General features: G+C 41.1%; 1 protein-coding gene across 2 annotated transcripts in view; it reads right to left on the reverse strand.

Annotated features, from left to right (window-relative positions):
- Positions 1–1,920: 1,920 nt before the first annotated feature.
- Positions 1,921–12,193, reverse strand: part of FGFR2 (fibroblast growth factor receptor 2) — an 86,362-nt gene continuing 76,089 nt past the window's right edge. For both annotated transcript variants that reach the window (XM_069863728.1, XM_069863727.1), the window contains exons 14-18: positions 11,905–12,027; positions 10,538–10,608; positions 8,316–8,453; positions 7,381–7,486; positions 1,921–3,690 (exon numbers count right to left, since the gene is read on the reverse strand). In XM_069863728.1, coding sequence (XP_069719829.1) covers positions 3,526–3,690; positions 7,381–7,486; positions 8,316–8,453; positions 10,538–10,608; positions 11,905–12,027 — 603 coding nt within the window. In that variant the 3' untranslated portion in view covers positions 1,921–3,525. The remainder of the gene's footprint in view (positions 3,691–7,380; positions 7,487–8,315; positions 8,454–10,537; positions 10,609–11,904; positions 12,028–12,193) is intronic.

Raw genomic sequence — 12,193 nt, forward strand, 5'->3', positions numbered from 1 at the left:
TCTGTGTTGCCTCAGACAATTCAAAGGCTCGAAGCTAGAGCAGAAGAGATGAGTTGCTCCTGTGCCACAAGGAAATATTAGTTCTCTCTGGAAATTGTTACTTTCTAGCGTAAAAAGGGAAAGATACCCAGATATAAAAAAAGGGATATTGAATGACAAGAAAACAACAGAAAAAGTAACAAAAGAGAAGCTATATTCCTGTCTGGTGTGTAGATCCCATGCTACTTGCTATATTTTAGTAAAACAGTAGAAAAAATCCAAAACAGGCGATAGGACTTATGTTTATGGACTTATGTTTATGGACTAGAGCCACAACAAACCTGATCTTTACATCCGTATTTTCTCATATATCACACAGAGTTGATTTGAATCAATATCTAAACAAGGGACGAGATACAATTAGGTGCTGCAGGAAACCAATTACATAGAGAACGTACTCCTCATTACCCATATCAATACAAATCCATTTCCTCACATAATGCTACTCTTCATTAGTGCTCCTGTTATTAATAGCAACTTTACTTTTAGATGATAGAAATCAATCTAAATTCCTAACCTCTACTTCTCATGAAAGAGCCAGAGGTAGGCATGGCAAAAATCATTTCCCCTTCGGACAAATTTCAGTGCCAACTTTTATATTCTGCTGCCCAGTTTCCTCTTGCAACTCCACCCACAGAGGATGTTGCATGAAAGGGAGTGCTTCTGGGCCCTGCTCTAGAGGCAGGGTTTTCCTAAAGGAAATTGGCCAGCAGGTCACGGAGAAGAAAGCCCTCAGATAGCTGTTAAGAATAAAAGCTTAATCCTGGGATTACTCTATAAAATACACTTGAGCCAACACTTATGAAATTGTGGTCTGTCTTCAAGGTGCAAAGCTAAATCTTAGCAAGTGAAAACAAAAATGAACAAAGGAAAAGCAAAGAAACTGTCTAAAACAAAGTCAGGATAACCAAATACATTCCCATTATTTAATAATGCCTTTGCCTTCATGTGTCCGTCTGTTGATGTTCTGTAATTTTAAAGGATATCAAAGCAGTAAAGGTGCATTTAAACTCATTTCTATATGAGCAGAGCAAGACTCAAGACTGTCCGAGATTCCTCAAGAGAATCTTAAAACCAGACATGTGTCATTAAGATGACTGTGGTTTCTGTCAGACAGTAGCAACCATTGCTGCTAATCATTAATAGATATCGCAGGGAAAAGGTACTGTTGTTCTGCAGCAGAGCCAGAGGGAGTTTTTCAATCAGATAATTCTTCGCTGAAAAACACCAGTTTTTAACAGGCACTTTTTTAGAAAGTTCCTTGGGACCGGTATGGGATTTCTGGTCAAAGTAGGAGGAGATGAAAAGAAACCAACAAATAGTTTGGCATCTCAAGCCCTTGTACAGCATGTGATTAAGATCAGGTTTGATAACCCTTTTCTGGCACACCTGCACCAGCAATGTGACCATAAAGTCCCTGTTTCTGTCTCAGGCACTAGCTATTTTGCTGTCTTCCTTCTGTTTTCAACTGAAAAAAAACCCTTTTATACTCTTTCCATGATGACTCCCTTTCCATCCGTTATGAGTTTTTATGACCATACAAGTGGTCCTCCAGCCTTTCCAGTAGGAATGAGAAACCTCACTAAATAAAAGGTGCAACCTGACTAAAGAAAAAGAGAATATAGTTTATGTCTATACTATGAACGCTTCAAACCATTCTCTAGCAAATAATGCTGCATCCCCCAAACACCAAAGATTGTACACATTTACTAAAATATCCCATGTTATTAATGGCCAGACATTTTGTAAGACAGAGGCAAAAGCATTACTACTGAAAGAATTCCTTTGTAATGCAGGATCTACGATGAGGGCAAAAGGAAGCATTCCTGGACGCGTTCCTTCACTTGATGTTCAGGAAACCATTTTGTATGACACCAAGGATTAGGAAAAATAAGCTGCATGACATTTATTTTGTAATTTTAACATTAATATCTGTAGAAACATTTTATTGTCAGTACAAAAGTTAACAGATTTTAATACTTCTTTGACCCAATTTAAAAAAAAATAAAAAACCAAACCCAGAAAACACCACCCCATAAAACAGTGGGATTTGCATTCCTATCGTGTGGCCGTATCAGTGTGAGTGTTCTGAAAGTAAAAAACACAAGAATGTCATTAAAAAAAAAGCCAAATAAGAGTGATATTTTAGCAGAGGCCAGTGCTGCGCCTACTGTTACGGAATGGATCAGAAGGAAATACTGGAGTCAGCACGAATTAAAAAGATGCTGATATTCCTATGGCAAAGTGTCATTAAAAACAACTACTCTCTTTTTAACTTAAGCTACAGTAGAGGGATAGTCGAAAAGGCAAAAGATCCAGGCCAAAAGATCTGGAACCCATTACTCAGGCACAGGGAAGAGAATTGCAGTTAATTTGATGCATGTGCAGCTCTGGGTAGAAGCTCAGCTCATTTTGGAGCTGTACGGTCTGCTCTGGTTATAGATAAATTCATGTCTTTCCTTCCTTTAGGAGCCCTCTTTAAAATTGTATTCTTATTTTTCTTTGAGTGTGGGGGGTACGACTCTGCATTTGGCCATGGGAAACATTGCTAAAAGTGACAGGTACAGAGAATAAAAGCCTTTGTTGTTAAAGGATTCGGTTTTGATAAAATAATCATCTGACACTGCAGCTTTAAACACAAATAAATCAAATGTTTAATTCCCCCACAATTAGTTATATACTGTAAATATTTCTTTTTTTTTAAAAGATCTGAAAACTAGTAAAGTCTGAGCAATATATCTACTAGTTCTCTGTGCTGCCTGCATAGAAATGCCATTTAAATTACAAAAACACAACAACCCTATAAACGATTAACTGTTTTGTACATTACCAATTAGTTAATAAATTAACGATATACCATTTTCCCTGAAAGCAAAGTATTTTCCACCTTTGGCTGGTGAAAATTAAGAAATTCTGTGTAAGAACAGCATTTAGCAAATAGCTGTTAAAAAAGAGACTAATCTGCTAGGTGGATTGGGACATCCATTTTTAAATCAATACAAAAAATAATTCATTGTAAATATATATATAATATATTTATACATATTTTGAATATATTTACATACATCCAGCACCTATATACTGCATCTGTGCTCTGTAAGTGTGTGCCAACATATATTTTCTCCAAATATTACAAAATAAACAAGAAAGGCAGACGCAGGGTTTGCCTCGAGTCCAACTGGTCCTTTGTACAAACAAAGTCTGCTGCAGCTCACAGGAAGCCAGGAAATGGATAGCGATGGGTACACAGCTCCTAAACATTCTTCTTTGTTGGGAATATTTAGAAGTCGCAAGTTATGAGATTCTTTATGCACGTTCTGACTGATTTCCTCCAAGTTCTCTTTTTTTTTTTATCCTTTTCTTGGTTTTTTTCTTTTCTCATATTTCATATGTACAAGCAGAAATATTCCTGGAGAAAAGATTTTGTTCTGTATACGGTAGGTAGCTTGATGTTCTCATTTCTTTCTCCCTCTGTATGATTTCTTTTCATGTTTTAACGCTCCCATTCATGTGTTGGTACTTGGGAAGACAAGGTTCATAAGGCATTGGATCGGGAGAAAAAACAGAGTCATCGCCTGAAGAACACGAACTCCTCGTGTCAGGGTAACTGGGTGAATACTGCTCGAGAGGTCCACTGAGGTCCAGATATTCCTGTGACAGAAGAAACAAACTGCATTTTTAGACAGTGAGTAAAACTGACAATAACATGTTACTGCTGCTCCGATCTGGCTGGATTATATAGTGGGTAAAAGGACAGTATAAAACTGTTTCTGTAACGCAATCACATTCCAAACTGCTTCTTGCTAAAGAGCTCATAAAACAAGGAGCTTGGGTAGAGAAAGGAATAACAAACCAATAGCACAGTGCTTTTCTGAAGCTCAACATCAGCAGCATTAGCCGCGTCAGTGGAAATAAACATGCCAACCACATCAAAAGAAGATGCTTCACTCGCAATGATAAAAATGAAATTTCATCCTAAATAGAACCATTTTGCTTTAGCACATGGTAATGATTTGGAGAGGGAAAGACACTTCCAACTTTATATTCCTTTGGTCACTTTGAATATCTGTTTTATATTCTGTGATATTCAGTCTGTGTTTCAACATACAGTGCAATACGTGCGAAACAGAACTGAAAGGAAAGCAAAATTAAAATCACTAGGTTTGGGTTTTTTACACTACATATTCAAGTGTGTGTGTGTCTGTGCGTCCTCCAGAGCAGCCATGACCAAAGCAGTCATTAAAAAAGGAAATAATATCTGCTGAACCCAAGTTTTGGGTTAAGGCTCTTTTGCTAGAAACAACAGTTTTGGCAGGAGAATAAAGTTATTTTTCCCCTTGAAATGTTCCTTCTCTTTCAACTTCTAAAGGCAGCTGCATTCATTTAAATGCAATCTCTTCATTTGCTAAACCACAAGTTGTGATCCTTCTGATGAGACGAGTCTTCCACCTCAGTCAGTCCTCTGTGCTGCTGTGCCTAAGTCTGAGGGAATTTAGCTCTTCAGCTTACCAATTTTTAATGGCACACATTCAACCATAACCATGCTATAGTTAAAAAATGGTACCATTTTAAAAGGGGTGTGTGTGTAATCCAAGTTTTAAAATGCCAACAAATACAGTAAAAGCACAAGTGAAGGCAGAGTGGATTTCTGATTACAGACCATCTTGCTGCCCGGTCGTTTAAAGAACACACAAGGGCAATCTTGACACGTATTTACTAATTAGCAAACCAGTCCTTCATGACAGAAATAATCAACTGCTTTCTCGATAGAACAAGAAAATACTCCAGTATTTGAATAAACCTGGCCTTGCCAGGCATGGCTCGTCCTATCAAAAGACTTGATTTAATTCAGTTACAAATTCAGTATTGAAGGTGGGATCCTTATTCCCTCCCCAGTCTCCCTAGCCAGTGCCAAGGGCCCAAGTCACATAAAGGGGCATAAGGAGTTTCCATTAGCAGGGTGGTTCTCGTGCTGATACAACAACTCTTGGTGACTTCTGCTCACATGGCTTGGGGAAACATTGCTCACTGCTCTGGGAAACGTGGGAAATACGGCCTCTGGGGGGAAAAAAACCCACAAATAAACCCCCAAATACCAAAACACCAATGAAAAACCCAATAGGTGGTGATTCTGCAGTGGGAAGAGCAAGTCAGTACCACTTAAGATGAAATATTTCTTTCCACAAATGCAGAAAAAGATATTCTTGGCTGCCCTAGCAATTCTTTGAGTTGTTAGGTAAACCAGCCTGGCCCAGTATCAACAGCGTTATTTCAGGGGAAAGGGAACATGCCACTGTGGAGAGGATAGGCAGAAGTGTTGTCACACTGATGCAGGAAGGACCTGCACTTAAGAAAAACTGTGCGATTACACAAAATCAGCGCTCTCCAAAGCTACAGAGGAAAACGGGACACACTGGAGTGCTCAGGAGACACTGAGTGACAGCATGAGAAGTTTTCAGGAACATAAAATGTGCTGCAAAGTGAAATAATTTGCCATCTAAGCCCAGAGCAGGTAGGACAAAAATGATATCATGTGTGGAAAAATCAGAGCTTAGAAAAGATTTCAAGAAGTGAGGGCAATGAAAGAAGAGACTGTCAGGGGGCGATGCAGAAACGCAGCGCTGGAGATCTCTAGGGACAAGTTACATAAACATCTGTCAGGAATGACAAACGTATAGTGGATCCTGCCATAGCCCGATCAGACAGACTGGATGTGTTCCTGAGCCTTTTCCAGCCGTTTTTCCTAGGATTCCAGTCTAAAGTAATTTATATAACCCTAAAGGCCTTTTCAGGTTACCTTTGAGATCATTCCAGGACCACGAGCAGTACAGAATTGGGAAGGCAAGCTGGTTAAACACACACAACAAAGAAAGCAATATCCTTTCCCAGGCTCAGAACTGCAGCCCAGAACCTCCCTCTTGAATTTGCAAATGCAGCTCCCGTCCAAGCCACCTAGCACTGCGCAGCGGCCGCCAGCCCACCTCCAACCGCCCTTGTGAAATCAGGCAGCAAGAGACACATTTGGGACTGGATGAGGGGAAAAGAGTTGGATGGTCGGTGTTACCAACTCCATGGGGAGAGCCTGTTCCTGCCTCACCTCTGAGCCACTCCTGAAGGTGCTGCTTTTCAGAGTTAAACCATACAAAACCAAATCCAAGTAAGCTTATAGCTGCTACTGAAGCCACAATCTTTTTCAACCACATCTCCTGGGCAAATGATGATCACAAAACATGGCATCTCTTTACTCAGGATCTCCCATCCTCTCTGTGGCAGCCTGTTTCTCCTAATGCTGCTCAAGAATTCACCTTTTGTTCTCTAACAGATCTGAAAACTTAGAAAGTAATGTTGAGGACAAACAAAGTGATCCAAATCTTGTTGTTCTACCTTCCCCCTGCTTATAAAGAAGGGCTGTAATCATAGCAAACCTGAAATATTTATTTTGAAATTATCAAAACAAGTTGTTGCAACTTTCCGCCGTAAGAGTTTTTTTCCTTTATTCCCCCGACCCCACACATTGCACACAGAATTTCTCAGAAGTGCTAGGGAGTTTTAAAATATTCCTGGGACACCAAGGATTTTCTCTCCAAAGAAATTTCCACCAAAAGCATCACCATTTCCATCACTTGTGATCTTCTTCAAAGGTGCATGTAATTTAGTGATAAGAGAACCAATTCCTGTGTGAATATCCTCATCAGCATGTTCCTTACTAAAACTAATAATATCTCAGAGCTCCGAAAGAATGCTCTTCAAATACAACCTCTTTGCATACCTCCATCCCAACCTGCAGCAGTGTTAGGCAGGACCTTTGGATAATTGGATGGCTGTTTGCATGCTCCCTGTGGGCCCTTGTTCCCTCCACAGAGAGGGATTTCACTGAACCTAATTCACTCTCAGATATATAATCAGGAATCTGCCACTGACGATTGCTCCTCTTCTGACCTACATATCATGGCTGGGAATCAGAGGCAATAAATTAAAAGCACCATGAACTCTACGGTTTCTCCTTCATGTGAAATCCATGTTGAAACACAAACTGTGCCTCTCGCCCTGCCACGTGTAGTCTCTCAACACTGCTACACTAAAAACATCAAAAGATGTAATGAGAAATAAACAAGAAACACTTTAAAGATGTGCTTCTGTTTAGTCACACAGATCAAGGCATCATGGCAAGAAAGGGAGGATTTCATAGGATACATAGTTTAGCTGCGTGCAACCTCAGGGGACAATGACAAACAGAACAAGAAGAGAGCTTGAGCAGGATTTCAGAACTGAATAAATTCCATCTGTCTCCTGAAGCATTTATCCTGATCAGGAGCTTATGAAGGAGAATGATTTACCTACCTCATTAGTTGTGAGAGTAAGAATCCGATCCAAGTCTTCTACCAACTGTTTAAAGGTCGGTCTCTGGGAAGGCACAGCATGCCAGCAATCTCTCATCATCATATAGCTGTAAGAAATACACATTTTCTTGGCTTAATTAAAATCACGCATCCTTCTCTTAAACCTTTGCATACACAGACAAGTGTTCTTCACCACAAGTCGAGCACCCCCAGCCCCACACAGGGACTGCAGACTTTCCCAACGTTGTGCAATGCCCCCTTCCCTCCACAGCGCATTCCTACTCCTGTATCTGCCTTGCCCAGTGTCTAAATTACCTTCGTACGGACCAGATTCTGTAGCCTTCTGTCCCAGGAATTTCCACAGTATTAAATTACACATGCCTAAATGATTTTTACATAATGAGGGTTGTGGTCTTTGTGAAATGAAGAAATTAAAATGAGAAAAACAATTAAAAGCAGTTATGAGCTACACTGAAATACCAGAGCGGTAAAACGCCCTTCCCTCATCACCAGGAGACAATGCTGGGTTAACACTGAAGTTCCCAGATCTATTGCTGTGTACAGAAATAGCTTGATGTACCTTACAGATGATTAGTGATACAAGTGCCATTTAGGAACTTTCACGTTAATATGATTGAAAGCAAACATACACGAGTGTAAAACCACTGACGGAGACTGGCTTGAAGGTGACCTCTTCTTCCTTCAATGGGATCCCAGCAGGGTGTGTTAAGAAGAACCCTCTGTCAACACCTCCTGAAAACCTTTCCTTTTAGATGTCTACAGACACATATACCCACAATTTGAGAGTCAAACAACTCTCAAAGTGTTTGATTCTGCTGGAGGTAGTGTTAACCATGTGAATTCAGTACTGTCTGTGATCATCAGGCCTGGCAGAGCAAACAAAGGGTCCTTACAGTTCATACAAAGGGTCCTTACAGTTCATTGGTGCAGTTGGCAGGTTTATCCATTCGGTGCCCTTCTTTCAGCAGCTTAAAAAGTTCCTCCACTGGGATTCCTGGGTAGGGCGATCCTCCTAACGTGAAGATCTCCCACATTAACACGCCAAATGACCAACTACAAATCAAAAAGAACATCACATTAGAAGATCTGCCTTCCTGCTGGAAATGGAGATGTGTGACAGATGTAGTGACTGCAGTCATACAGTCATGGAACGGTTTGGGTCAGAAGACCCCATCCAGTCCCTCCCCCTGCCATGGGCAGGGACACCTCCCACTGGATCCGGTTGCTCCAAGGCCCATCCAACCTGGCCTTGAACATCTCTAGGGATGGAGCAGCCACCACTGCTCTGGGCAACCTGGGCTGGGGCCTCCCCACCCGCACAGGAAAACATTTCTTCCTCAGATCTCATCTCAATCTCCCTTCTTTCAGCTTAAAACTGTTCCCTTTCATCCCATCCCTGCACTCCCTGATGCAGAGCCTCTCCCTAGCTTTCCTGAAGCCCCTTTCAGTATTGGAAGGTGCTCTAAGGTCTCCCTGGAGCCTTCTCTTCTCCAAGCTAGAAGTCCCTCTCAGGAGATGCTTCAGTCAGCATCTGCCCAACCTCCCTGCATGGGACATCAGTCTGTGAAATGCACCAGGTGCAACTGGGACTGACCCAAGCACGTTCTCAAACACACTCCTCGCCTTTCTCTGCTGTGCTCCAAGCATCTTTGCAGCTTAATTATTTACAGAACACTCAGAGCTGAGCTGGACTGCAATTCTGTGGCAGGATATTTTGGAAAAAGCAGGCAGTTCAAAGCAAATATATTTTGCGCCATTCTGCTTTTTATTATTATTATTTTATTAAGTTTCGTTAGGAAACTAAGGAAGGGACTTTTAAGCCAGTTTTCCTGCCTGCTCGCCGCCTCCCCCCGAATCTGCCTCATCACGCCCTGCTGGCAGCTAAGGGCTTTCTGGCAGGGTGCTTTGCCAGGTGAGCACCGCATCTCACTGGCTCCCCAGCCTCCCGGAGCTCCCCTAGCTGTGCAGCCATGTATTTTAGTAAACTGTTTGCATAAACTTACAATAATATTATCTTTAGCCGTCTTCAAAGCCACCACAGGGCCAACAGCCTCCAGGTTCCAGCACTGCAATGCTCGTGCTCCCTGGCTGCTGAGGAGCTCGGACTGACTCTCAGTCCTGAGCCAGTGAAGTAATTTACTTCACATTGACTTTGATTTTGCCAAGATATTATTTTAAAACACAAGTCTGATTCCCCCTTAACCTGTGTATACAGTTTCCTTTGTAGATAATGCAAAGATTGCAGGAAAAGCCTCAGCAAATGCTTTTCTTAAGGAGAGAGCAGCTCCAGAACTGCACTCAGGTTAAAGAAAGTGGAGCTACCTCTTATTTTCTTCTTTTTAACCCTGCAATGGCATGCTTAACCTTTTACACCTGTGCTGGGAAGCATCCAGCTCTTTAGAGTTCACAGCTTCTCTTGGAGGAACAGAAACCCTAAGATGTTCATCTGCATTGCATAAGAAATACACGTCTGCTTCAAGCACCGTGCACACAAGTGCTGGGCCTAGGAAACTGTAAGAAGAAGCAGAATAAACCCTGAGAGGTTGCATCAGCCAGCGATTCTGTGCACACATGAGAAGGTTTTGAAGTGTCAGAGTCTGATGATTTCCTACTACACGTGAAGCACTGCTGGGAAGCAATGACACTTTGAAAAACCAGAGCAAATTCTTCCAGTATAACCTATGTTTTATCATCCCTAACCTCAGCGTAAATTCTTATAAAGAGTTTTCAAGAGCTTTCTTGTCCTTCCTTTTCTCTGTCTCTCTCTTTCTTTTTTTAAACCCGAAGGAAGTCCAGAGTGCGGCAAAAGCCAAGAAAATTAGATAGACTCTTTGTAGCTGCACATCCGTAAATAAGTTCAAGGGGGGAAACTTCCGCACTGACAGAAGGAGGTTAGCATTCTCCACCTTTCATGTGCTTTGAAGCTGGGCAGATTAGTAACAGAGCACTGGTTAGCAGTCTACCATAAAATCCCCACTTTCTAAGGGCAAGTCCTGCTCCAGCTATTAATACATGAAACAGAATGAAAATGCTTAAAGGTAAAGGACAACAGGAAAACACATTTAAAAGAGCCAAACTTTAGCAAATACAAATCAAAGCAGCCCTCCTTCCCGGCCCATTCAAATAAGGCCACTTACACGTCACTTTGATGCGTGTAAACTCTGTCAAACAGAGCTTCTGGAGCCATCCACTTAACTGGAAGTCGTCCCTGCAAGTTTGGAGGGGAAGGAAAATATAAACAGTAATCATTTAGAGGATGATGTCAACACTGATCTTTTTACAAGATTTATCAGACAACATACCAGCCCATAATTAGCTTTAAAATTTTCAAGGGGAAAATAGTAAAACAGACTAAAATAGGAAGAAAAATAGATATAAACATTGAAGATAAAATTAAAAGCATTGAGAGCTCCCAAACAGTTTGCAGAATGCTTGCTAGAACAATAGGATAAGCAGCTCAAAATTAAAAACATCATTCCATTGTGGCTCTGTAAAGATAAAAAACTTAATCAGTTATCCTCTGAAAAACAGGCCTGCCTGCAAAAATGGGTTGATGACTAAAACCAGGAATTTTGTTTTCCCGTTCCACCTTTTGCAGTGACTGCAGTCACTTTGTTGCTTCCCACATGGCGTCTGCCCTGCTAGGAGCCCAGGAAACCACTGAATTTGATATAAAACCAGTTTGATTCCCTCCAGTGCGGACGCACCTGTACCGAGTTGCTCTGTCTTTTGGAAGTAGGTAGATATCACCATTAAAATGCCATTAACTATTTAGTGCTTTAGTTTCATAAATAAGCCCCTTAATAAAATTGCTAATAATAATTAATATTTATTTGTACAAAATAGACTCATGCGATCTGTAGAACTGAATGAATTCTGCAAAGTCCCCATTGAAACCCAAGTGCAGTTTGCCAGGATCTTAAGAGATCCCAAGAAAAGGGTGTAAGCTGTTCAAACCAGGCATCAATAACTACATCTGAGAACGTCTCATCTGCTTGATCTAGTCCAGGTTAAACAGCAAAATGGGGACAGAATGGGAGTAAAACTCAATTTTCTCCACCTCCAGGCCCACTCTGATCCTACTGCCATAACCAGTGTGTAACAAGCAAAGTCCAGGTAAAAGGTATAAAGCCGTACGTGCAATGACCACCTGTAAACAGGAGTTTTATGATGGTTATTGCCAGCACTGTTTATACAGTGGTTTTCAGGATCCTAGATGTCCTACAAAGCCAGCTGGAATCTGCAAAGATATTTCCACTTATTTCAAGTGAAGGAGTCAGGGAGAAACACAGAGCTATTCTTGCAATTTAGCATTTCCAATAAATCACCCAATACAGAAGCTCTCTGGTTATCTTTTTAACTGTCACGTCCTTGATCCTTGTTTTCTCTCTGCAATGAAAAGTGAGGCTGCAGTACCAGAAGCCCATTAAGTTTATAACATAGTTCTGAAGTGAATCATTGAAAGAAATGCTTGCTTCCAGAGATAAGGAAACCATCCACTTACATTAGTAGTCTTTTTGTAATAATCTATATTGTTGATGTCCCTGGCTAACCCAAAGTCTGCTATTTTCATGACGTTATTTTCAGTCACCAAAACATTCCTCGCGGCCAAGTCTCGGTGGATACACTGGAAAGAAACGAGAAATAAAAGCCCCACGAAATTAAACTCCTGTGAAAGTGAAATTACTCCTACACCATAATGAAGTCTACTTAAAATTAAAACACAAGGCAGGAAAGACACACAAGCCTGTGAAATAGGACTGTTTAAACTACTGCAACCCATCTCCTCTGCT

Source organism: Phaenicophaeus curvirostris, chromosome 9, assembly GCF_032191515.1.
Source record: "Phaenicophaeus curvirostris isolate KB17595 chromosome 9, BPBGC_Pcur_1.0, whole genome shotgun sequence".
NCBI lineage: Eukaryota > Metazoa > Chordata > Aves > Cuculiformes > Cuculidae > Phaenicophaeus > Phaenicophaeus curvirostris.